Source organism: Chinchilla lanigera, unplaced genomic scaffold (assembly GCF_000276665.1).
Source record: "Chinchilla lanigera isolate Chin_1 unplaced genomic scaffold, ChiLan1.0 scaffold00022, whole genome shotgun sequence".
Classification (NCBI taxonomy): Eukaryota; Metazoa; Chordata; class Mammalia; order Rodentia; family Chinchillidae; genus Chinchilla; species Chinchilla lanigera.
The window spans coordinates 23,433,678-23,460,009 of record NW_004955423.1 but is presented as its reverse complement, the minus strand read 5'-3'; the positions used below and the strand labels follow the sequence as shown (position 1 = coordinate 23,460,009).

General features: G+C 51.1%; 1 protein-coding gene and 1 non-coding gene across 2 annotated transcripts in view; both read right to left on the bottom strand.

Annotated features, from left to right (window-relative positions):
* Wls (wntless Wnt ligand secretion mediator) overlaps positions 1 to 26,332 on the bottom strand; it is a 90,908-nt gene that overhangs the window by 5,299 nt on the left and 59,277 nt on the right. The window contains exons 3-11 of the mRNA XM_005385271.2: positions 23,282 to 23,406; positions 18,078 to 18,239; positions 16,876 to 17,012; positions 13,980 to 14,148; positions 12,087 to 12,184; positions 11,584 to 11,647; positions 9,254 to 9,397; positions 8,128 to 8,211; positions 2,031 to 2,184 (exon numbers count right to left, since the gene is read on the bottom strand). Coding sequence (XP_005385328.1) covers positions 2,031 to 2,184; positions 8,128 to 8,211; positions 9,254 to 9,397; positions 11,584 to 11,647; positions 12,087 to 12,184; positions 13,980 to 14,148; positions 16,876 to 17,012; positions 18,078 to 18,239; positions 23,282 to 23,406 — 1,137 coding nt within the window. The remainder of the gene's footprint in view (positions 1 to 2,030; positions 2,185 to 8,127; positions 8,212 to 9,253; positions 9,398 to 11,583; positions 11,648 to 12,086; positions 12,185 to 13,979; positions 14,149 to 16,875; positions 17,013 to 18,077; positions 18,240 to 23,281; positions 23,407 to 26,332) is intronic.
* Positions 6,714 to 6,785, bottom strand: Trnaa-ggc. Its single transcript has one exon. It is a non-coding gene; the product is annotated as a tRNA-Ala (tRNA).

Sequence of the window (26,332 nt, the reverse complement as noted above, 5' to 3'; positions counted from 1 at the left end):
GGCACTTGGCAGCAGCATGCACCACGTTTTTTATCACAGCTTGTGAAGACACTCAGGAAAGAGAACTCCAGAGCTGCTGCAGAAAGTGGCAAAAGCAATGGGATACGTGTGTTCAAAGCAAGGGGGAATGTCTTGAGGAGATTAATGGCAATGTGTCTTTCACTCTAATGAAGAATTTTTAACTTTAAGCATTCGCCGTGTTTTTGATCATGCTGCCTGTGTGTGTGAAATGCTGAGGCGCATACTCAGTGCTCATCAACTCTAACTGAGTAGTATCATCATCGCAACATCCTCACAAGTGCCTGGGTCACTGTCATGGCCTTTGTCTGAAGACAGGAGCTCCACTCACTCACGTCAAGGGCAGGGCCAACAGGATGACATGAAATGAAATCAAGACTCGGGTTCACAAGCCTGGAATCCCCGAGTGGGCCCCATGGAGGTCACTGTCAGAAGCTGCCTGCCTCTGCCTCCCTTGCATAAATAAAACACCAAAGGCAGGCAGCGGGGCAGAAGCTGACAGCTGTCTGTATGACCAACAGTTGGACTAGGGGAGGTAAACTCAGTCATTGCTCTGACTGGGGATGGATCCGAGAGTGAGGGTGGTGAGAAGTCTTTGCTCCTGGGACGGTCTCACAGGGATGTGGCCATTAAAGGGTGAGGACAGGTGGCAGCCAGGACCAGCCCTCCGCCAGGACACCACGTACACGCCCTCCTATACAAGGGCTGACCTGCAGCTCCTACACACATATCTGTGTTCCTCCGGCATATCTAAGCAGCGGCCCAGCCGGGCATCGGGGTGTTCACTTGTGAGTCCAGGGCTCTGGAAGGCTGAGGTAGGAAACTGCAAGTTCTAGCCCAGCCTGGGTAATTTAGGGACTTACAAAGACTCTGTTTTAAAATAAAAGTAATTTTTAAGAAAGGGTTGGGGATATAGGTCAATGTGAATCACACACACACACATACACACACACGCACACACACACACACACACACACACACACACACACGGCAGTCCTTGTCCTTAAGGACAATGACAGTAGAAGAGCTCAGGCATGGACAAACACCTACCATGTCCACCCAGGGCAAAGGAGAATCGTGACCCCAGGCCTGTTCCGTAGACAGTGGAGTGAGCGCCCCTGGGACACTGGAGGCATAAGAACAAGAACCAACACAAGCCACGTAGCTCATACACCTTCCTCGGTGCTACTCTCTCTCACCTGGGAAATGCAGCTCGTGTTTGGGGGTGAGGCAGGCAGGCGCAGGGTCAGAAGGGGCAGGGTTACAGCCAGGCAGGGACGATCACAGCCCTCTGCCATGGCTAATGCAGACAGCCCCAGTGAGCTCTTCCCTTCTTAGGTCCTCGCTGCCTCCCCTCTAAAATGACAGATGGGCTTAGTTCTCCGAGGTCCGTGAAGCACCAACATCTCAGGGTTCGACGAGACTCAGCACACATCAGCACTGAACCGCAGGAAGGTTTTGGAAAGAGGACTAGGGTGTGGCCCACTAGGACAGCACTTGCTTAGCAGGTGTGACCGCCAGCACCACAAACAAACAAACAGATACAAAACAAAGAAGACTCGTGAAGGAAAATTAACAGGGAGAAAATAAACTCATTCCATCTTCCACTCTCTGGGCTCAGGCTCCCTCTGCCTGACGTCGCAGGGTCTCACTTCTCAAACTGGAAGATTAAACGTGGCCTGTACTTTGAAATGGTTGGTTTTCTTCAAAAGATTCAGGAGAATAAATTTGATTCTTTTTGTACTAAAACTGGGACATATTTAAAAATAGCACAGAACATCCTAAATGTATTTTGGAGATTAAAAACATGAGGACTTCAAGAGCTACGTGGCTTGTGCTGGTTGTTGTTCTTATGCCTCCAGTGTCCCAGGGGTGTTCACTCAGTCTGCCAGTACGAGCGGGACACCTGGAGGGAAGTCTCATCCGCGAGCCCAGAGCTCTCGCCACCGGTCTTATGGGGAGAGAAACCGACTCTTCCTGACCTGAGCGGAGCTGAGGAAGCTGACACTCACCGTTGGACTGGTCCTCCCCGTAGTTCTTGTGGGATGGCGCGTACAAGAACATCAGCGCGAACACATACAGGTTCCACATCCCGTAGATGCCTGTGAAAAAGGCGCTGTTCACCTGGACCGTGACGCCACCCCATTTCCAATGGCCTTCGGTCACCTGCAGGAAAAGCACAGTGATACTCAATCAGAACCGAGCAAGAACGTGATGCCAGTATGGAACCAGCCCCTGTGAACACCAGGGCCCTTCAGATGTGCAGAAGTCAAGGGCACGGACACTGCGTCTTTCCTCCAAAGCAAACCTGCACAAATGGAGGGCAGTGGAGGGCTTGCGGTGTCGGCGGACACAGCCAGATTCTGATCTTGGGGACACATTAGCCTCACAGGGAGTGTCTCTTCCTAAACACCCTAGTGCCTGGTTAGCCTAAACTGTCACTCTCGTCCACAGTTAGAACTCCTGTGCTATCCTCTCAGACATGTAAACTCCGCAGACAGAGAGCAGCTCTGTACGACTGACTGTCCGGGCTTCAATGCCCAGTGCACGGATTAAGTCAGATTCACTGTTTAATAAGCAAAACTGCAGACTCTGGACTTCAATTTCCTCAGTGTAAGATAAAAACTTGCAGGGTTGTGGAGACTTGAGTAAAACTATTTCCAGAAATCGTGTGGCCCACGGGAAGCAATAAACCTCAGTAATTTATGAAGTGTCACTCTAGGTAAGTCGCTGACAAAAGTAATTATGAAGCGTTTGCATGCCTTTTAATTCTGCCAGTGATGGCTGGAAGCTGCCCTGTCTGCCTTAGTGGCTTGGTAACTGTTTTAAGCGCTGCCCGAAGACAGGGTTACACTGAGAACTGTCAGCAGAGCTGTGGAGCTGGCTGACTAATAATTTGCACTGGCTCTGAGATCACTGAAATGATTTTTGACTACTGCTGCTTGCTGTGGGACATTTGAAATGGGGATAAAAGAAAGTATTGGATAAATGTTTCTGTGACAGCTTAATGAGGCTGGGTTACATAAACCCGCTAGGGGAGCCGCTTCTCCACGGTAAGATGCAAACTAGATCTAAATGCTCATGACTACCCAGCAGGCTGACTCCCCTTCGTCTATCATACAGTGGGTCTGCATTCTTGCTTTACCCTCTGCGTCCCCCATTGGTATGATTTGGACCTAGAATGTCCCCAGAAGACTGGTATGTTCAGAGGTAGGGCTTGGGCAGGTGATTGGCTCCTGGGGGTATAGACTCATGGTGGGTTAATCCATAGTTGATGTGCTACTAGGAAGTGAGTGTGGCTGAAAGCGGTGGATCCCTGCGGGGAGCGGGCTTGTTCTGGGGGTGCATCCATCCCCCTGAACTCCTCTCTTCCTGGCCACCGTGACAGAAGCAGCTTTTCTCCACCAGACCCTGCCCTGCAGCCAGACACCTGGGCACAGAAAACAAGAGCCAGAATGAATCTCTCCTCCTTCAAGCTGTGGGCGTTGGGTACTTAGCTAAGACACCAATGACCACTGGGGTCGTACGCCCAGTGAGGTGTAGGGACAGTATTTCCCTGTGGAGAGGTGGTGAACCAGGCTATCCAATTATAGCCTGAGCAGTTTTACTTTGGCCTGGGTGATACATAATTGTTCATTTTGTGTGAGTCATGAGAAAAAAAAAACAAAAAACACCATGAACTCTTACTTATTTCGGGAAATAATTCACTTTCTATGAAATATCCAGGAATGTTTTTAAGCCAAGAAGTGTTTTATAACCATTACTGATATAACCCAGGCATCAGCATTGAAGCTACTTGTAACTTCTTCAAAATGTCTCCAAATGCCACTCTTCCTACTTGGAGGTGCAGAATGTCCTAGCTTTATACGAATTGCAGTGCTTGGGGCACCTTCCGATGATTTTTGATGCATATAATAGAAGGTGAAAGGAAGACCTAAGATCTCATCTTAACAGAAGATTTAAGTTCCTGGAAATATATGTGTGCTGTTCTGACCCAGGGAAATTTCTGCCTGAGGTTAAGGAGGGGAGCTGAGGCTGAGAGAGCTGTAAGCATGACAGAAAATGGGGCATTTAGCTAGGAGCAGGACTGGAAGAGACCCTACTTACATCCTCTAATACACACTGGGATACCCAGGAGGGTCACTTTTGAGGGATGTGATTCTTGCTAGGGTTGGTGCGCCCAACCCATGTAAGGAAACACCATCCTGTGTGTCTGGTACCCAACGGTGCTCAGCAGATATCTGTTGAATGAACACAGGAATCTGCAGGGGCCCCGGCACAAACATATGGAGACGGGGATTAGGCACACAAACAGCCACTCTTACACATCTGGTGGAGAAGTTAAGAGAGAACATTACAGTCTACAGTGGGTCACAATAATTGCACTTGAAATGAAAAGAGATGCCAAAGGGTGACAAGTTTAAATACTGATCTCTATTTCATTCCTTTACTGCCAATTAAAGCGGTGATTAACACAGATATTAGCAAAGCTAAGATTCTTCTGTAACAATAGCAAGGAGGAGCATAGTTCGCATTTATTCCGTGCTCATGCTGTACCAGCCCCTGGGTGGAGCATTTTACATGAAAGATGTTATTTATTTTGGTAATATTTCCACTTAACGCATGGGTACACCATGGTACAAAGAAAGACAGTATCTTGCCCAAGATCGCTTTGCTAGAAAGTCCTGGGTCTGGTCTGAGAGAAGGTGTTCAGCATGAGGGTAGGAGGATTATTTTAAGCAGGGTCAGTCTCTGAGGGCAGCATACGAAGCAAATACTAGGGAAGGCCCAATTTCCTTAGGAAGATCACTCCAGGGCCCATGCGTTGTCCCATCTGTATAGCAGCACACACGCAGCGTGCATCCTAGCATAGCAATGCATGTTGTGTAAATACACGGGCTGCATGTACAAAGTGCAGTTTCACAGAAGGGGCTGAGCGGGATGAGAAAGAGCACCCCGGGACACGCACGCTGCTCAGGATACAGCGGTGCCATTACCCGTCTGCTGGATTTGTAATCTGTACGTGCATTATTTCCTGCTGTGGGCAGAGCCGGAGTGCATAAATGAACTGTGCAGATAGTGGGCTCCGCTGTGGGGAGACTGCATTGTGTGCTCCTCTCCTCTCTTGATTGTCAGGCCCGAGACAGCCTGAGCTCCAGGCACATTCCCACCGACAGAAGCCTCAATTAGCAGGCTCCCCAGAACAGGCCTTGTGGACCCCAAACCTTCCCGATGTCAAGGACAGAGGGGACAGTTCTCCCCTTTTAACTTTCAGAGACAAAACACAGGTAGCCCCATCAAAAAAAAAAAAAAAAAGTCACTCACGGCAAAAGTCTTGTTTCTGCAAGTGCCTGTTTTTCCTGATTTTCCATTTCAACAATTTACTTTCGTGTGAAACCACCCAATTACACCCCGGGAGCCAAGCGAAGGTCAAATCCCTTCACACCCAGTAGTCTTGACAACCGACATTCCACTTAACAACAAGGTTTCCAGCGCTCAGACGGGGCTCTCTTACCCGACCGGCCTCTGCGAGTCACAGAATAACGCAACCTCGCGCACAAAAAGGAGCCCAGGACAGGCTCACTGGGCTGGACCTGAATGTCAGGCACCTGGGGGTCCCCTGCGCGGAGGTCAGTGACCCCGTCACCCCGACACTGCACTTCTGTATCCTGCGGCCATCGCCTCTGAACAGAACGCCTCTTTCTCTTCCAGAAGGAAGCAGGTGAAAGGCCAGGCGCGGATACCACATCCCGTGGTTGCTATGACTGAGGCCATTAAAATGGCAGGCATTAAAGACTGCACCTCCGTCCCCGGCCACAAAGCTTCAAGGTCACCACATTCCACCACTTCCCGGGCCTTTCATTCCTCGCCTTAGAGCCTCGATATCCTGGCGAGCCCCTGCCCCATTATATTCCACGGGGCTTAAGTGCAGCGCTCCCAGCAAGCCCGAGAATATAATGCGGGCTTTAAAACACTCCTTTTACCTAAGGCTGGGATCCATTTCAAAAAAGTTACCCAATAGGTTTTCTTTCAGGTGAGCTCATTGCCCTGACATTCCAAAACGATATTAGAAAATAAATACTATGATGACTGTATTAATACAGGACCGGGACACTGAATGTTGTGCTGGAAAATGTCTTAGATGTCTATAAATAAACCTACAAAAAACCAGCAGGAGGAATGTGAGGAGCTAATGGAAAATCTACTCCAGGCCGACTAACGCAGCGGACATGAGCAGACAGACACAGGCTGGAGCTGGACCTGGGGCAACGGGGTATTAATCTTTCTTCTCTAAAGGAAAGCCCCCAGCTAAGCTCCTTGGAAGTCGGCTTCCGTTGCTTTCCAAAGTGCAGGAAAGATGTACCAGATTAAACTCTGGCAAGGGGCACCCACCTGGAGGACTTCAGGGTGCAAGGACTCTGCAGAGGCCAGCCGGTGGGGTGGGAGTGAAGGGTCCAAGGTTTTATAATCACACAGCTGGTACAACACAGCGCTGTGGTAGGTCAGAGCAGAGCTATGAGGATAAGGCTACATCAGCCCTCAGGAGAGGCAACAGCAGTAACAGGCCGTGGGGCTGGGCTGGGCTTGAGGGTTCTTAACTTGGGGTTCCCTTGGATGGAACTAGGGGTGGTCCATGTATTGGGATTGGAAAGAATTATTTCAGGGTCTTATCTGTATACTTTTTTTTGTGGCGGGGGGGGTACTGGGAATCGAACTCAGGACCTTGTGCTTGCCAGGCACGCCCTCTGCCACTGAGCTATACCCCCACTCAGGGTCTTATCTGAAAGTTAGTTTTTCCTTCAGTTCTGAAGGTGGGAAACAAATCCCTGTAGTATTAGCACTGTGGTTTTCTTGTCAGCAGAAATCACGGAATTTGTACGTCTTAGTTTTTGAAGATATACATCTGTAATATACTTGGGATATCTCTAATGTGTACAATTATATACGTTGCAGAGATATAATTTTTAAGTTATAAATAAATATAGGTAGATGATTGCCCTTATAGTGTGAAATATTTTACTGTACGTATTTAGAAACATTCTCAGAAGAGACCCACAGCCTTCGCCAGCCTGCCCCTGGAGCATGCGGAACCCTGGACGGGAGGCGGCCTTCCTAGCAGAGTGAAACAGTCTCTTGCCAGGGCTCCATCTGTCCCCACAAAATTCTCTATGTTGTCAAATATACGGGTGATGGAGCACAGGCAGAAGAGTCAGAAGGAACAAGCTGCGGTCCGCAGCTCACACGCATTATGGCAACACATCCAGTTGTCTTGCTATTCACACGAACAACCACTCATGCCTGGAAAGAACCAGAGGCCCTGCTAACGGGCTAGTCACGTTCCGGCAGTACCTCCTGTGGTCCGTACAGCAACTTTCTGTTGTGTTCTTATTGCTTAATAAGAAAAATGAAACCCCAGGACTGTCCAGCAGTCCACACACATTCCCGGGCAGCTGGAAAATAGAGGAAATGGGAACTGTGTCAAACACCAGCAGATTTTATATTCTGGCAAACTGGGACATACCAGTTCCTACCCTACTTACTTGAGAGGATTTTTGGAAAGCTCAAAAGAATGATAGATGCCTAATATGTGAGATTTCAACAGTAATTTCTACTTTCCAACACAAATCATCGATACTTCTCCATTACTGTTATTGTTCCTGAGGTTTTCACGTGCAGCTGACATTTCGAGTGTGGGGAATAACAATGGGGAGATGAGGCTGTGCCAGTGGGACTTTTTGAATTACGCACCCAGCTTAAGTGGCAATACAGTCACTCCAAAGAATGGCTGGTGACTGTAAAAGGGTCTATGTCAATGGCAGATAAGGAGCCAATCAAATTAATTCTGGTTAGTGTTATGCTGCAGGGCTCACTTGCAAAGTTCTTTCTCTTCAATAAATGAAACATGTTCCCTTCAGTCTGGCTGTGGGGTTTTAATTTATTGAGCAACTGTTACCTCCTACAAAGCTGGACTGAAAGAGTCAGTCCAAGTCGCTGGGGGTCGAAACAAGCAAAGCTTGACCGGCTGCCTGGAGCATAACCCCTCTGCAACTGCTGATGTGTGCGGGGTCCTCCGGGGACTTTCCCTCTGGATGACTCAGGGCCACTCACCTGACTAACGATGAAGAAGATGACAGTCATCGCGGCACAGGCCAAGGTGATCAGCATGAGGAATTTGAACCGGAAAATCAGCCCCTATTTGGGAAGAGGGAAACGTGCTCAATGTTTTGCCAGGCCTTTTATTCACATAGGAATCCAAGAAAAGCTAATTTGAAAGAACTCTATAAAAGCAAATCCCCACAAATGATGGTAAAATAATTCTGCATGCTAGTACTTCTCCTGCTAATGGGAGCATGGCCGAGACATTTCTGTTTCCCAGGTTTGTATGTCTCACCAATCAGTGGCAGCAGAGCCTGGGCAGTCGTACTCCTAACATGTCAGGGGGCTGCTGACTTCCCGCTAAGCTGACGAGGCTTCTCTGCAAGGGCTCAGAGTTTCAAAATCCAAGTTTTGTGCAGTAGTACTAGAACTCTGCTCTGCTGAGCAAAAGAAAGTATGCATATTCGTCAACAGGAAGTGGATTTGGTTGAATGTGCCCATGTGTCATTCCAGCTCTGGGGACAGGCAAAGCTCAGAAAGTCCCCGTGATTTCCCAGAGCAGGACTGGATGTCTGCTAGTCAGGGGTGTTGATGTGCAAACCCGCTGCATAAGGAAAGCCCTGGGTTCTGCTGTTTCTCCTTCTTTTGTCGGGAGGAAGTAGGCCGGCATCTCTGAGGACAGCCACTTAGGCACAAAGCAAAGGAGCCTTGAAAAAAATCAGGAATGTGTTGAATGGATTAGAGGATGTGAGGCTCCAAGTCTCTCTCTTGAGGGAGGAACATGATTTACACACCGATGACGGGCCTCCAGCTGATCACCTCCTGGCTTTTAGGAGCATGTGGACTATTAGAACTGGGGAGCATTTTAGGGCTCATTCTGGGCAAGAGAAATCTGCTGAAAGCCTCACCCCCCAGGCCAAGCCCCAAATTCTGCCATAGTTCAGGTCCAGTGAGCACCTCCGTCCCATCAGAGCAGGAGGACCTGCTGAGCGAGCGAACAGCTCACAGAGGTGGACTGCTCGGAGGAGGCTCAGCAGGGGCCTTCGGGGAGGTCCTGTGGGTGAGTCTCTCAGAGGTGCGCTGGAAAGCAGAGCCCTGTGAGGGCCAGGCGCTCTCGCGGGACCCCGAAGCTGCTCACCTCGTAGTGCAGCCGCCGCACCTTGCTCATGGCGGGCAGGCTGGACTGCTTCCCGCTGATGTTCCGGAACACCTGGAACACCATAAAGCACAGGAAGAGGAAGTAGAGGCACAGGCAGATCCCGGCCACGATGATGAAGGCCATCTGGTGACGTGCAGTCAAGGAGGAGGTGGGTTCGCTGTGGACACAAGCTGGGGACACGGGCCCGGGCACTTCTCCCAGAGCGCTGGTGACACTCGTTTGGTATTCAACTATGTAGGGAATTTTAAGGGGGATAAAAATATGACAAGCTTGCTTTCTAATGGAGGTTTTTGGTTATAACTGTTCCACAGAGGAGTGTTCAAATCGCTTCCCAGGCCAGGAAACCAAGGGCGAGTGTGTGCGGTGGCCACTGGGCCAGCCGTGGAGCCTTCTAAGGACGAGACCGAGATGTGTGGGCCAAGGGAGAGCCGAGCAGGGCCAAGTCCAGCAGCTGTCAAGGACCTGGCCGGGGACTGAAGGCCTTGGGGTCAAGCCAGGGGTGAAGCCCTGCTGGTCATCTGCTGTCACCACTGAGAATCTTCTCAGCTGCATGGGAAGCAGAAGGACAAGGGTAGGAGCTGGGGATGGGGCCCACTGAAGGGGCTCCACCGTAGGGTCCGGTCTGATGCCCACCAAGGCTTGGACAGCATTTCCTGGCTTAGAAGGGGACTGGCTTCACTTCACCTCATCTCAGCTGTAACAACCCCACCCCAGTTTGCTTATATTCTTAAAAAATCATTTGAACAAAGGTGAGTGAGGCTATATATGAAGCATGATCAAAAACTGGGCAAATGTTTACATTTTAAAATGTACTAAGTAAAAGACACACTGCCATGAACCCCCTTGCTTCCAACACACTCATCTCGTCGTCGTGCCGGTTTCTGAAGCAGTTCTGGAAGTTCTTGTTTGTGGGTGTCTTTAGTTATGCTGTTGTGGCTGCCTTGATGTCTTGACTGGATTCAGAACATTTACGTCATGTTCATTCTGCTCTTGGGGAAGAGCCAAAGGCCACCCTGAGACAGACTGGGTGAACAGGGTGGATGAGGACACAGCATCTTGTTTTATGAGGCTGTCTTTCCACTGGCTGGCACCTGGAAGCAGCATTCACTATATTTTTGATCACACCTCCTAAAGACACTGAGGAAAGAGAACTCCAGAGCTGCTGCAGACAGCGACAAGGATGATGAGATGAGTCTGAAGCAAGGAGGGAGGATCTTGTGGGTCATTCATGTGCCTTTTGCTATAGTACATTTTTTGGGGGAGGAGGTCTTTTTGAGACAAGGTCTCACTATGCAGTTCAGGCTGGCCTTGAGCTCACTTTGTAGCCCAGGCTGGCCTCAAACTCACAATGATCCTCCTGCCTCAGCCTCCCAAGTGCTGGGATTACAGGCGTGTGCCACCACGCCCAGCCTTATAATAAACTTTTTATTTAAGCATTCCTCACACTTTCTGATCACACCTCACATTCATTAGCTAGTATATTTAGTGAATTGCTCCATTGCTCCTTTCTATGATCAACAGTATGGTGGGATAAAGCAAATGTGGTTATTTCCTGTAGGTCTTGGAATTTTCCTTGCTTCCTAGACTTCCTTCCCCATCAAAATGAATGTGTGGAACTGATGTGTCATTATAAATTCTCCCCTGATGCACAGCTAGCATTTTGGAGGTGGCAGTGGGGTAGCGGTAGAGGAAGGGCAGAAATCCATCATCTTTAAGGTTTAGTTTGTTACAACATTCTTGTGACCCTGAGAAACCAACAAAACCCTCAGGGCCAGGAGATAAAACATTCAAATCCAGCATCCTTAAAGGGATAAGCTAGGACTGTCACTTAAACTTCATGAGGAAGCCTGGGCTGTCCCCTGGAACTAATCACCTCAGCCTCCACTCCAGCCGTCTCAGGGACGGAGAGAGTGTCTGGGTGTGTCTGCACGCGCACCAAGGTCACCCCCACAGGTCTCGCGCTCAGGTGACTTTGAGACAAAGGCAGGCTCTCCCCACAGCGGCCCAGAGGTGCACGTGGGGGGCTGCAGGCAAATGCTGGTCACGCTTCAGCCTGCGGTAAACTGATCATTCAGATGGGCTGCAGGGAAAGCCAGCCACCCTGCTCCTCCACCAGGCTGCTCAGCCAGGCTTGAAAGCAAGCAGAGATTTTTGCAGTTGTTTGCCTTAATTATGCTGTTATCATGGGTCTCGGGATCAAAGCTCTGGCTGTGCACATGTGGAAAACATCAGCTGAGCTTTGGAACACGATCTTGAGAACCAGCAGCTATGGGAACAAACAAAACCCTGAGTACATCTCGGAAGGATACAGCCAGCTCCGTTCCAACGTCTGTTGTCCAGATACTGTAGAAAGGGTTGGTGAGCTGTACGCCTCTACAAAGACAAAAGCAAAAAGAACCGAGAGGGAAAGGTGGGGTGTCATTACTGCTAAGGCAAAGCAGGGCTTTGCTTAGCTTTCTTTCCATTTCCAGCTGGGGAAGGAAGAGCTGTGTCCAGACCACAAAGCTTCACAGAGGACCTAAAGTGAAACAGAGCTTGGGGAGCATGATTGCCCAAAACTTTTGCAACTGTAAAGGGCTATGCATGGGGCTGGGGATGCACAAGGGCCTGGGTTCGATCCCCAGTGCTGGGAAAACAAAACAGAGGGCCATGGCTTTGACTGAAGCCTGGTCTGGATCTGAGGACGTGTTCACACCTAGTGCTTTCATCCCAAAGGCTCCCAACCACTGCCCTCCTCAAATCACCCTGTAGAAGAGATGGGAGCAGGGGCAGTGGTCACCTTCCGCTCCGAGTCCCACGGCCATCTGCTCACCTCTCACACATGTCAAATACGAAGAGGCAGAAAGAGCCAACAGCAATCGGGCCAACTTGCTTCCAGTACCCTGCGATGTGGTTCCGCTCGTGCTGATCCTGCAGGAGACCAAGTGGGAAGAGGAGATCAGGAGGGGCAGCATGCAGCTCTCGGGGTGAGCCAGTCTTGCCCACAGTGTGTGCTGGCCAGCGAGGGATGTCTGAGCTGGACTCCAGGTGTCTCTGAACAAGGGAGGCAGAGGTCCTGTTATTCAGGAACCTGCTCCACTGGGGACATGGGGACATGAAGACACCATCACAAAGCCCACCTGTGAGGGCGCTAAGAGGACAGGGTCCTACCGGAACACAAGGATCAGCAACAGCCCTGGCAGGGGTGCTTTTGTGGTCCACCAGATAAAGCTTCAGAATTAAATTCCTGTGGAACTGATGACCTTTGCTTGTAAAAGGTCCAGAAGAGGATTGAGTGAAGACGTTAATCAAGGTATACAAGTACGCCCAGTATGAGATCTCTTATGGTTGAAAATTGGACTTTTTCCCCTTATCTTTGTTGAATTTAAGAATGATGCCTCTCGACAGAGGCATAAGAAGACACACAGAAAGGAAAGAGAGGGGTGTCAGTTGAAATGGGGACAAACATGAGGTGACTCTCAGGGCTGGAGATGTAGCTCGGTGGTGCAGCTCTTGCTTTACATGCACAAGGCCCTGGGCTTGATCCCTAGCACCCCTCAGCAAAAAAGAAAGATGTATCTGAGCCGCCAGGCTGAGGCACAGCTGGAAACGGCAGGGATACGGCTGAGCTCATCCCAGACAATCTTCTTGGCTGGCAGCTCTACTCTTGTCTAGCCCCCTGCCCAGAACTCAGTCCCCTGAGGCCCCTCTATGGGACCCTTACAGTGCAGCCAGGCAGTGGGCAAAGCCTCCTTCAGCCAGAGGGCCTTTTCAGAGGCTGAATCTACAGTGTGTGATTGATGCATAGTGGAGTGCTGGGATTAAGGTTGGTGATTGCTGGATCAGCCCACTGATTGGATTGGCACTGCCTTAATCTCCAGTAGACTGGATACAATATAAGAGACAGAAAGAGATTTGTCTCCTCTTGTTGCTTTTGCTGTCTTCCACTGCCATGAACTGTTGCTCTTGTGACATGCCACCCTGCCTTGGAGCCAGCCAATTGTGGACTGAAACCTCCACAAGCTGTGAGCTAAATAAAACTTTGTTCCCTTAACTCTGGGTGTCTTTGTCTCAGCAATGAGCAGCATAACTAAGACAGAATTCTCTTGCATGGCCCTCCAGGAGGGGCAGCAGCCTGCAGCGGAAGATCTTTATGATTGAACTAGTGCAGGATTTAAAGAGTGCGCCGTACCATGAAGTTCACGCACCTGACAGGAGGCCCAAGTTCAGGTGGTGTCTGAGCCATTGTGTGAAGATGGCACCAGTCTTGTTTTTATTCACGGTACCTCAGCCTCTCTTAAATTAGGATCTGATGTCCACACAAGAAGGTCCTGGGGGCCACTGGGTCCCATAGACAGGCTGCCGGCTGCAGGGGGCATGCCCACATTCCCTGTGGCTGACCTGCTCCCGGGGGCGGGCCAAGCAGAGCCCAGCCGAAGGACAAGAAACAAGACTGCTAATTAGAATTGGTGTTTCATCTCCTGGGTTACTCACAGTATCTCGCTGAGTTCTCACAAAGGCCCTATTCATGAGGCTTTCAGAAGACATTTCATGGATGGGGGGCCCTAAGTTAGGTCACCTGTCCAAGCCACTCAGCTAATTACAGGTGGAGCTGGAATGCGGCGAACACAGAGTTTGGCCCCTCGGCGTCCTCCTGTCACCCCGGGCTCATTCTGCCTCACCGCGGTGGCTGCAAGGTGGCGACAGAGTGACCCGGGCCTCTCACCATCATGTGCTCGCCGCAGAAGATGATCCAGAAGGACAGCAGCATGGCGTAGAAGACGCCCTGCCGGATGTCCCCGAATAGCAGCATCCAGGTCCAGTCGAAGCCGATGGAGAACCACTCCACGGGGGTGTTGATGAAGGTCATGGAGATCCCAAGGGCGAAGATGACCCTGCGGGGGAGAAGCCACCGGGAAGCCAGGTTACTCGCCCGCCAGGCACAGGGGTGGGTTTTCAGAATCCTGAAGCCAGCTTTGAGAACCGGCTGTTGCTCCTTATTGGGACCGAACCATCAGCCTGGTTTCTTAGCCGTAACAGTGAGCTCCCAACCGAAACGCAAGCCATCCAGAGTGAAGGAGCGTCACCTCAGCCTCCTTTGCATCTGGGGCAACCTGACCCCAACGCCCCACTCAATTTTGGTACCTCCGACCATGTTTCTGTCCTCGGCTTTATTAAACAGACCTCGAGGGGATACTTGTCCCCCGCCCCCATGTGTACAGGACGTCATCAACCTGGTCATTAAGGGCTTGTACTCTTACTGTGATAGATCCAGCAGCTACGAGTTATATCAGCATATCTGTCTCAGTAATAAACAGCCCAAATACATAGGAAATACCAGTTCTTTTGGCTGTCTGTTGAGGTTTTATTTTACTTTTCCTTGTTGCATTGCTAACTGCCACTTCGCTGTGACAGTATCACTCCTACATCACTGATTCATTCATATTTTTTCACACCCATGAGATGTGACCCATGGGTTTAGGAAGCATGGCCCCTATGCCAGGAATGCTGCTAAGGAGACAGACGCCATAAGGACAGTGTTGGCCTCACGGAGATGCATAGTGGGGGAGACGGACAAAGGCGACTGCAATGGACTGTGGTAAGCAACATCACCACGGTGCAGCGCATGGACGGCCGCCCCCAAGACCGATCTCCCAGGTAGGGACAGAGAGTGCGCTCGCAGTGAGCCGGGGCGAGGAGGAGGGAGGGTGTGGCAGGGCCTGGCTGGAGCCGCAGAGGCGCAGAAGAACTTGCAGTATTTGGGGATCTATGAGTAGTGCAGCTCAGGAAACAACAGGACAGCAGTCCAGAGAAATGAAGAGGCTGAGAGCGTCATGCGTCTCACCCATCTCATTAGGGAATCTGAACTATCTTGAGGGGACTGGGAATCCAATAAAAGTTCAAGAATGGAGTTACATAGTTGAATCATTCACTCAACAAGTGTTCATTCAATGCCTTTGTCCAGTCTCTATTCTAGATGCAGAAGATATGGTCACGAACAAGATGAGCAAAGACCCTGCTCTTGGGACGCTAACCCCGCAGGTGGAAGGAGACGGGTAGATAAATGAGGAATGTTCATTCTGAAGAGAAAACCAGGTGAGGGGAGGGAGAGGAGTCGGGGCAGGATTTTATACAAAGTAGATTTGAAAATGCCTCTAGGGAGAGAAATATCAGGTACCCAGGGAAGGACCAGCAAGTGCAACGGCCCTGGGGGAGCCCAAGCCAGACCTCAAGGGAGTTGGAGAGAAAAGGAGAGAAGATCAGAGGTGGCAAAGGGCCAGATCATTAAGGGGTTTGCAGACCAGGGCCAAGGAGATGAAAAGCAAGGGCTGACGTGATCTGATTAGCACTCAGCAGGAAGCACCAGGCCGCCTAGAATAGACTCTAGGAGGAAAACAGCAGAAGCCAGGAGAGGCGTTCAGAGGCTGCTATTTCCAGTAATCCAGGTGAGAAGTCGTGGTGGGTTGCTTCGATTGAGGAGGTAGCAATAGAACTGGTGAGATTATCCAGCAGGCTAGGTAAGAGGAGAGGGGGGAGGGAGGGAAAGAGAGAGGGAGCGAGCAGACGGGGTGATCCCACCTTTAAGCTGGGGCAACTGAAAGGATGCCACCTGCCACAATGGGGAAAACTAGGAGAGCAACAGTTCTTTGAAAGAAGAGAAAATCAAGCATCGTTCTTTGTACACATGACACTTTGAACGCAAGGGCAGACTTTGAAGAAACAGTTGGAATATTTGGGTCTAAAGTTGGGAGAAACTGAGGTTGAAGGGGTGAATTAGGAGTGATCAGAGGGCAGAGGGTTTTGAAGCCCGTGGAACCTGGTGAGATCACAGGGGAATAAGCACAGCTAATAGCAAGTAGAGGCCTCCCAGCTCCAGCCCTGGCTCCAAAACTGAAGAGGCTGCCGCAGTGGGAGGGAAGGCAACAGAGCACAGCGGAGGACCAGGGGTCTGTGTGAGGGATGCCATCCGTGATGTCAACGCTGGCGACGTCCAGCAAAATGAGGACCGGAAGTGACCCTGGCACCTGGAATGTGGAGGTCACTGGCGACACTGTGAGTAGTTTTAGTGGAGTCCTAGGGAGGAATCCAGGCTGGCAGGGGCTCGGGAGAGCAGGGAGGAACAGCACACAGGACTCTGAGGGTCCCTGCAGCAAGAAGGAGCAGGAAAATGGTGCAGCAGCTTTGCAAGCAAGCGGGGGAAAGCAGCGTTTGTCCAAGAATGGGAGCTGGCGGAGCATGCTTGCATTTTAATGCAAGTGGTGCGGCAGGAAGGGAGCGGTCCACAGCATGGAAGAAGAGAACCATCGCCGCAGGAGCGCTGCCCTTCTTTGGGCGACAGGGGTGGCTCAGTCAGGAGCAGGGTGGTTCATGCTGTAAGGAGAGAAGCTTCTGACGGCTCCGAGTGTGGAGGTGAAGAGTGAAGACAGAGATGTCAGAGACGCAGAGCCCCTAGGACTTCATAACGATTCGCACAGGAAATCTGAAGGCCAGGGAGGACTCCAGGGAGACTCCTGGCCATAGCCCTCACCAAGCCCCTTGGTGGCTGCTGGGCCCAGCAAGAAGAGCGCATGCGGGTCGCGGGGAGCCAGTGTCCCTTAAGAGCGCTCGCAGTGGGCTCTTACTTTTCCAGAAGCACCGGGGGCCGGGACATCATGGTGATCCTGCGCCAGTACCACACCATGATGATGAGGATGCTGGGCGTCAGGAAGGTCTTCATGGCGAACCACACCTTGGTGAAGCCTCCGTTCTGGTGGATTCCCTAGATAGACACAACCAGATTGGGAGGGTGAATATATCTTTGTGTTATTATTATTATTATTATTATTTGCTGTCTAATGCTTTCAGGGCACAGATGAATGGAAAGCTTGTGTGCCAAACTTTCAAGACCAAAAGCGTTGCTAAGCACGGCACGAACCACCCTCATCTACCCTCCGAGCTGTCCTCAAGCACTGCAGAAATATATATGTTAAAAGGCAGGAAAATGGGCCCATTCATGTGAAAGGAATGATTGAGACTGTGGTCACAGATTTTTTGTAGGGTTTTCACTGTCTCGTAGATTCCAACAAGTTGAGATGAGATCGGCAAAATGCCTTCAGGTAAATCTAGGCAGCAGAATGCTAAGTCGTTTTGGAAAGTAGAACTGCATTATTCGCAGCATGCCCTCATACGCAGAAAACAGAGGGAACAAAGGTCAGATCAGTGTGATTCCCTCTTTATAAGGGAAGTTTACGCCACAGAAGCCTTGGAGGAAGTAGATCCAAAGCTTACTAGAGGTTACTTCCCTAGACAGTGGGATGTTGGACAATATAGGCAGGTCACTGTCACCCTCTACCAGGGCTTTACCTATATTTCCTAACTTTCTACAACAAATGCCTGTTCTTGTGCGACTGCTTTGGGGTTTTTAAAAACTGTTCTTCTCACTCCATGCTTTCCCTCAAACAAATAAAATGGAAGGAACCTAGAACACCCCTGTGCTCCCTCCAGCATCGGCGCTTGCAAGCTGGGACATGTTGAAAGTATTTGACTTTTATCTCGATGCAATCACAATCCTATCATCACGACCTTATAATCATCGTAATGGTCTTCAGTGATCTTCAGCCCACTTGAAATAATTGCATTGTTTTCCCCATGTCTGCCGTCACGCGCACAGATTAATTCACTCTCTGATCTCGGCTGGCGGGTCTGTGGCTGAGTCTCAGAGGCAGCTGGGCGAGGGGGTGCACAGGTGCCCAAGTGTGGGGGTCCCTTCCCCATACGTGCCTGGAGCCATGTCCCTGGCCAGCTCCTGCCGTCACAGCCTGTGCGGTCAGTGACGTTCACTCACCACCAACCGGATGTCCTTGATCTCTCCAATCCCGACGTTGATTTTCTTCTTCTCGTTCACGGGCAACCGGATGTTTAGCAGGTAATACTTGTGGGCCACGGAGCCGACTTCCATGAAGGGGAGAACGTCGCATTCATAGTAGCGGCCCTCGTGCTCTGGGGTCTGGAAGAATAGCACAGGGTCTCAGGCAGGTCGCTGTGTCCCCAGTTCTCTGTGTCAACCCCCTGACGGTGGTCTCCCCTCGTGAATCTGAGGAAGCTCCTGCTTCACGGACACAGCTGAGGGACAGATCACTGGGGGGCCCTGGGGCCACCATGTCCACCCCACTGTGCCCACCTCAAAAAAATAAAGAAGATCAGCCACATCTGAAGTGGAACAGAAAGACTTATGAAGAAACAGAGATCTCTTCTATGTCTTAATGCTGCTCTCTGCACTTTGATCTCTGTTACAGCCTCACGTCAGGCTACTGTGGCCCACCAGGGTGGACAGTTTCCTGTCTGAGCAGACCCCTGAGGCTGTGTGGACAGCCAGCTCCTTATATGTTCTGAAGGAAGCAGTGGCCAGAGTCCATTACAGTCTTTGAGGATGACCTAGTAGTAGTAGTATTTGTAGTACTGGGCAGTTAAACCTGGGCATCTGCCTCTAGCAACACCCTCAGCCCAGTTTTATTTTTATTTTTATTTTTATTTTTGAGGCAGGGTCTTTTGCAGAATCACTAAATTTCCCAGGCTGGGCTTGAACCTTTGATCCTCCTGCCCGCCAGTGTGCTGCCAGGCCTGGCATACAGTGGCTAATTATTTTCATGGTGAAGATAAAGAAGCAGGAAGTATCTTCTTTTCAGGGACCTGACAGAAAAGCAGCAAGCCAAAGAGGCGTGGGGTCTGGGGAAGATGGAGGGAGGAAGCGTAATACTGAGATGTGCTTGCCAGGATGTCCCGGCGTTTGCCCTGCTGAGAGTTCAAGTGAAGTGGCTGAAGGGAGCTGCAGGGGACTGGGGAGATCTGGTCAGCTTTCCTCAAGAGCTCCTTGGGCTTCCTGGGCCCAAGAGGCGCCACACCGCATGGTGGTCCGAGTTGCATAGCAGGGACCAAGCTGGCTCTGGGGAAGTAGGCCTGCAGTCCTGACAGGGCCCGGGCATGAGTGCCTGTTGGGGACCAGGTAATGTGGGGGTCACAGCAGGCAGGCACGTCCCTGAGGAAGCAGAGCAGGGTGGCCTGTCTGCATCTGCTCGGCACTGCCCGTCAAGCGACAGGGAGACCTAATGTGGGGCCGCTCAGCCTGAGCGAATGTGCAGGTCTCCGGAATGGCCATGTGGTCAGCACGAAAGCCCAGAGGAAGAGGAACAGGAGGACGGCGGTGAGGGAACCACAGGCCACGCGGGAAGGGCCTGTCCCTCACGGGGGGTGGCTGGGCTCCACGTCGGACAGGCAGAGCTCAAGGTGTGGTAAACAGGGACAGACAGAGGAGAGGGACAGACAGAACACACAGCCTGAAGGCAGGGGTCGGAGGGGAGCTGGTGGACATGGCCCGCCCTACTCCTCCTCCATGAGCGGCAGGTGCCATAGCAGTCACGACAGCTTGGCCTCTAACTTGTCACAGAGCACCAGTGTGTTAGGGTTGGGAGGGGATTTGAAACAAGAACTGTGAAATAATTCTGTTTCTTTTTCAAATCTTGGGTACAGGTTGAATCATTCTTCCTATAGGATCCGCCACTCCCCTTACTGTGGTCTTCTGTGTTATATCCCCAGTCCTTTCTTATTTTGAGATAGAGTCTCTCTTAGTGACCCAGGCAGAGCTCCAACTTGTGAAGCTCCTGCCCCAGCCTCCCCCAGTGGTGGTATTACAGACATGTGCTACCTCAGCTTCCTTTCCCTCTTGCACTTACATATGAGGGCTAGAATCAGGCTCTGTGGGGGGTATTGAAAATGCATCCCGGCTCTCACTGAGCCTCGTGGGCACTGAAAAGACTGCTCACCCCCGGTGGCTAACCGCAGGAGAACAGTTCTGTGGCATTTGCAGTTGGGATCTTGCTTTGTTTATAGACCCACAGGCTTCAAGGGGGAAGGGAATGAACTCCATTTGGTCCAATACATTTGATGCCTGCGCCATCCAAGGTCCCCCAAGCAGTAGCAGAACTGGGGCAGTGGCCTGGGCCTTCCCAGTCCAGCTGTGCCCCGCTGCTGCCTCCCACTCTGATGGGGCAGAGGCTCTGGCTCCACCCTGTCTCGTTCCTTGCTGGGGACCTAGGCCAGCCCGCTCTCCCCCAGGTAGAGCCCAGGTTTAGTAAGAGGGTCACCGGGTCACTAACTCCTCGTCATGGTACCCACTACATCTGTGTGTCTACACAGAGGGTCACGCGACAAGCAGGGGACACGTACACTCAGTGAGTGACAGAGACACCAGCTTCCAGGGTGCTGCCCACTGATGCCGGAGACAAACTCGCGATGAGAGGCTTCGCCTGTGGCCTCTGCCAGGATTCTGGGCATTTAAGGAAACAGATTCTTCCCTCTCTCTCTTTCTTTCAACCACCCCCACCCCCATCCACCTAGAGCTCCGGCATGAGACTGGCTAATTAGGACAAATTACAGCAGGTGGCAACTTGACTTTTTTTTTTTTTTTAACTTCACAATCCACCAGGGACTAAAAAAAGCTTTAAAGCAATTTCTCATTTAATCTTCAGACTCAAGACTAAATTTCACTGCAATCAAAAAGCACAGATTTGATGATTCATTTCCTTCACGCCTCTCAAGGTTTAATATCTCTCTTGAAAGGGATCAACACACCCTAACAATAATTAAGCAACTGTCACCAAGTGGCAAGCATCCCCCACTTCTCTGCCCTGCTCTCCCTGTGTGCTGGGGAAGGTGAGAAACACGTTTCCTTTTCTGGGGATGAAATTCCATACCCCGAAGCTCTCTTGCTCACCCATAAGCTTGGAAAGAGGCAAACCAACTTCTAAGGATGGTCAGAAATGGTTTAATCCACTTCCTACTGTGTAAAAAGGTCTGAAAATGTGAGCTACCCGCCCCCCACCCCAAGTTTCTTTTTCTCGATCTTACCAGCCTATGATTTTTACCCATCGAGTGCCTCCTGGGCCATCCCACAGCCACTCCAGATGGCTGCTCTTGGTGCAGCCCTCCCTTTGGTGCTCTGCACAAGGTTGAGAATGAGGACTCAAACTTTGGCAGCTCAGAGCACAAAGAGAGAAGCTGGTAAGACACAGAGCCTTTGGCCCCAGCACCTGAATTTCAATGCATGATGTGCTGCGGTTTGCGTGTACCTTCCAATGCCCGAGCTGAAATGCAAGTGTGAAGGTGTTAAGGAGTGCAGGGTTCTAGAGGTGATAGGATCTCAGGGGTCCCGCCTTCTGCGGCTCATTTACTGTTGTAGAAATGATTTAGTTATAAGAGGCGAGATCCCTGCAGTTAGAGCCCTGCATGGCCGCTGCTGCCATGGTTGGGTGCTGCACCAAGGACCTTGCCAGGTGTCACTGTCATGACTGTGGACCTCCTGGGCTCTAGAATTGTGAGCCAGATGAGCCCGTGTTGCTCACAGTGCACTCAGCCTGTGGGATGCTGGAGAGCAGTAGAGAGTGAGCTGGGGTGATGGCCATGAGGTGTGGCCCAGAAATCTATGTTTCCCACACACTTGATGTGGGCGCTGTGGGGCTGCAGCCCGCTCTTGGGATCTCCCATCTAGCAAGCTGGGAGAGGAGGCGGGCCGACTGGGCACCAGGACCATGCGAAGTGCTGAGTAGAGGATGTGTGATCTGTCCTCGAGAGGCTCAGTGCGTACCTTTGGTCCAGGTGACCCATCTCGTTAACACCCCCTTCCATCCTCAAATGCATCCCAGACTAGATGTAAACTGCAGGGCCACCCCCTTGTTCCTGAGCTCACCTGGTCCCCACCAAGTTTCCCGGGCAGGTGTCACTGCCCCGTTTTGCTGAGGAGGCATCGAGGCACAGGTGGGTTACGCACACTTGCCTGGCTGCAAGGGCACACAGTCTGGGTGCAACAGGACTAAGTGCGCTTTGAGCTTAGCTTGTGCTAGGACGGTGAGGCCTCTGTGCCTCATCCTACCCCTCTTCTGGGAATTAAGGGTGAGGCTGGGCCATGGGGCTCAGAGGCTGCTGCCTGCCATTCTTAACCATTTCACAGGGGCCCTAACTTTACGAGGACAGGCAACAGCGAAGTAGGAAAGGCCAAGGAGGCTGGGATTGGAGAGCAGAGGTCACCAGCTGTACAAGTCCCTCAGGAGCCAGGGAGTGAGGAAAGAGAGCACCCGAGTGTGCCGCAGTGAGGTTTGGCCTCTTGTGAACTGCACACAAAGAAAACAGGGTCGTTTCTGCACTGGAAGGGACACCAGCAATGCCCAGGCTGGAGGTGCTCATGTGGACTCGCTCGGGGAATACGAGTGGCTGAGTAGCCGCAGCTCCATCTCACCTGCACGGAGACTTTCAAAAGGGAGCGAGTGGGGAGCACATTAGGTGAGCGCCTCACGTATGGAGAGCCCCATCCCCCTTCTGCTGTGCTTCCGCCTTCAAATCCCATTGTCCTCTGTGTCAATCCTTTAGCAGGCACTAAGGACTCTGCCCACAGGGAAATGCCTCCCTACGTTCTGAGCAGGATCGTGATGTTCCTCTGGGGCCGCTGAATTGAGCTCCCCTGGAAGTGCCAGAGAAGGGAGAAGCCTAAGCATGGTCACAGGCAGCCCGAGTCTCAAGGGAACCCGGATTTCCTCTCTGCGCCTTTCCCTGTCCGCAGTGACCGCTGGGATTGTGTGTGCACAACCACAACCCACCATGCAGCACACAGACGCTTAAGACACAGAGCAGCAGATGCCAAGTCCTGGTGCAGAGTGAACCTGGAATAACCTAGCAACCCTCTTCCAGCACTGTCAGCCAGCTACCAAAGAACCAAGAGCCGCTATATGCAGTCACCTCAGAGAGACAACCAAGGCATCTCAAACAGACATTCCTCCGTTCCCTCGGTTCTCCCTTCCCCTGCAGGGACGTGAAATGTCTATGTTGTCCTTCCTCTACTAAGATGAGGGATAACAACCAGCCTTTGTGTGTGTGTGTGTGTGTGTGTGTGTGTGTGTGTGCGCGTGCTATGGGGACGCATGTGTGAAGTGTAAGCAGACCTTTGTGGAACACTGGGGACCAAACGGAAGTTTCGTCAGCTGAGACACGGAGCTGTCCTACCTTGGGGGAGGGGAAGGTGCACTTGAGCTTCCGGGGCACTCTCTCATGGGCCATTTCGGTCCACTCTGCCATCGTGTCATCACGGTAAGCCAGGGAGACATCCATGGACACTTCTGCATTTTCTCCTGCAAGGGAAAGGGTGCGCAACTCAGAAAGGGCTTTGGGAAGATACCCTGGAAATGGTTCAAAAATGCTTAAAGGCTCTGCCAGAGAAAGCAGCAAGACAAAAGTGGTACATTAGTTCTTAATCAAGCTGTAGCCTTGAACACATAAAAACTATAGGATGAAAATTTGTGATATTAGGTTCCTTCCCTCAGCCAATCTACCAGAGTAAGGTATTCCACTTAAACTCCTCCAGAGACAAGGGCCTCACTCGCTCCGAGGCAGCTCGAAAGGCCTGGTTCTGCATCAGGGTGAGAATCAAACCTCCCGGAACTCGCCCTCTGGTCCTAGATCTGCCAGTAGGAGCCACATAGAAGGTGAGATCTTTCCTCCACAAAAAGTGCCTGAGGCAGTTAAAAGACACAACTCATCTGCTTGTGTTTTCTCTTCTTTCTCATTAACATGACCAAGTTCTGTGATTTAGATATGGTGTGAGTGTGTCTCCCAAAAGTTCTCATGCTGGGAGTTCGGTTCCCAGTGGGTTCCTGTTTCAGGTGGCGGGAGCTTTAATGAATGGATGAGGGCTGGTCTTGCCGAGCGGGTTAGCCCTCCCAGGAGCGAGTGAGTTCTCAAAAAGAGGAGGTTATAGGAAGAGAGCACAGCCTCTCCACAGCCTCTCCTTTTTTCTCCCACCCCTCCTGCCATGATGCCGTCCACCATGTTGTGATGGAGCCAGAGCCCTCACCAGAGGCTCGAATAATGGGGCTGCCTGATCCTGCACTGACAGCCTCCGACACTGTGAGCTACTGTGACCTCTTTATTTGTCATGGCGCTAGAAAATGCTCTGAGACACCACTCAGATGTGATGCTGGTGCTGCTGGCCTAAAAGCTTCTTTCTTGAAACCATAAGGAGACCCTCAAACAGGATCTGCTACTACGCTATAACTCCAAGCCCCTTCTTCAGATTGTGGACAAGGCTGACGCAAAGGCAAAGGGCTTTTCAAAAATTATGGATTTATGCATAGATAGAAATATAATAAAAAGCATATAATTATACAAATAGTGTTCATACTATTTCCACATCAATAAAGTCCATACACTCATGTCTCCTCGTTAAGGACATTAGGTTAATACAAATGTCATCTGATGTGTCTATTTTATACTATACTGAGCAAGTTCAGGAAGAGAAAGGCTTTAAACAAAACAAACAACACAAATCATGCTTCCAAAGCGACTGGAAAGCAGCCACCACTGGGTCACGTCTAGGCTTGGACTCTTCTTTCTTCAGTACGTGTCCACACCCTGCAAAGGGTCAGGTTCATGGGGGGCCTGCGTGCTGCCCCAGACACAGTAGGTGCTTAATAAATGTTTACTGAACTGGAACACACCAGAACAGATAACAATGTTTGCTATCAGGAAAGTTAGGGCTTTTCTATGCACTGGTCTAGTGTGGCCTGAGGCTGGTTTATTTCAACAATTGTAAAAAAATAGATGAAGTAGGGTTTCCAGACAGCACATCCTAAACTGCCACAGAGGGAATGTTCTGGAAAAAGGAGCCCCAAGTGGCTCCAGGCCTGCACACGGCTGGGCCCTCAGTCCTGCTGCACCTTCCCGTGTCTGCAGAGTCACGCAGAGACTAAACTCGAGGCCGTGCGGCCATGCGGGTCTCAGCCCCAGGGAGCATAAGAGTCTGTCTGTGATGACCCCAACTGGGCAGAAGCTCGGCCTCCCCTTGGCTAGGGCACAGGCTGTTCTGCCGCTCCCTGCTTGGCAGCCGCTGTGGTCAATAAGAACTGACCACAGTGTCCACCTGTGGGTCAGATATCAGGACGGGGATCCTTTTCACCTCCAGCAGGATCGGGAACTGGGATTTCAGCGGTGTTGAAGGACACAGGAGACGCACTGTACTCAAGAAATCGAAGCCCCAAAGCGGTAGACATTATCGGCCCACGTGGGGAGTGGTTCATGCGTGGTGCTCTGTGGAGCCCTGGCCTCGCTAGGAACAGCACTGGTCTTCCACTTGTTCTAGGGTCCTGCTGTCTCTGGCCGTCTTCATGTGCTCCCTCCATCCCCGAACAGAAGACCCCAAGGTGAGGGGATGGGAACTTGGAGCCCCGAATCCTCTGTGCAGACAGCTCTGAGCCTGCTTCCAAGGCCTGTGAGGCCTCTTTCCCAGATGTGGGAACTCAGAAACTCAACAGCTCCTTGGTTGGTCCATTAGTTGGTCAGGAGAGATCCAGAGGCTGCTGTCCATAGGAAGACATGACCAGACCTTGAGCTTGGAGGCCAGGGTGTCCACACACAGGCAACCAGGCACCTCCCTGTGAGGGATGGAGCCAGCAACAGGAAGAAAAATAGTCTTGAGCCCCACACTTCCTGGTCAGTCACATTTTCGCACAGAATCTCAAAGATGCCAAGAATCCTAAATTCAAACCTGGCCTTCCAGACCATTAAGAAGCTTAATGTGAGATAACTGGAAAATGGAACAGACATGGCCTAACAGCTTGTTGACCTCATTTATCACTTTTAAATACACAGACATATGGTAGGTGTGTCTTCGCTGGTACTCTTGCCCCGGGCCCCACAAATCCTAGGGGTGAGCCTGGTTCAAACAGGTGCCTCAGGGAGAGGGGGCCAGAGAGCTTGGCCACTGGTCTGGTCCCAGCTTCCATAGTAGCTCTAATCTATTGAGGATCCAAAAGGGGAAAATGAGCAAAAGTGTTAGACTCTACTGTAACACACAGTCGCTCCGTATGATGAAGCCCCAGTGGCTTCTGGGATTTCATTTAACTCACCTGAGTTAATTTCTCAGCCATTCTATGTCCTTTTGATTAACTCATGAAGTGAGGTTCTCACGTGTTTAGTAACTCACAGAAAGTGACCTTGTCAGCAAGATGAAGGAAAGGAACGTTTTGAAACTGCCTTAAAGCACAACCATCGGTCATCTCA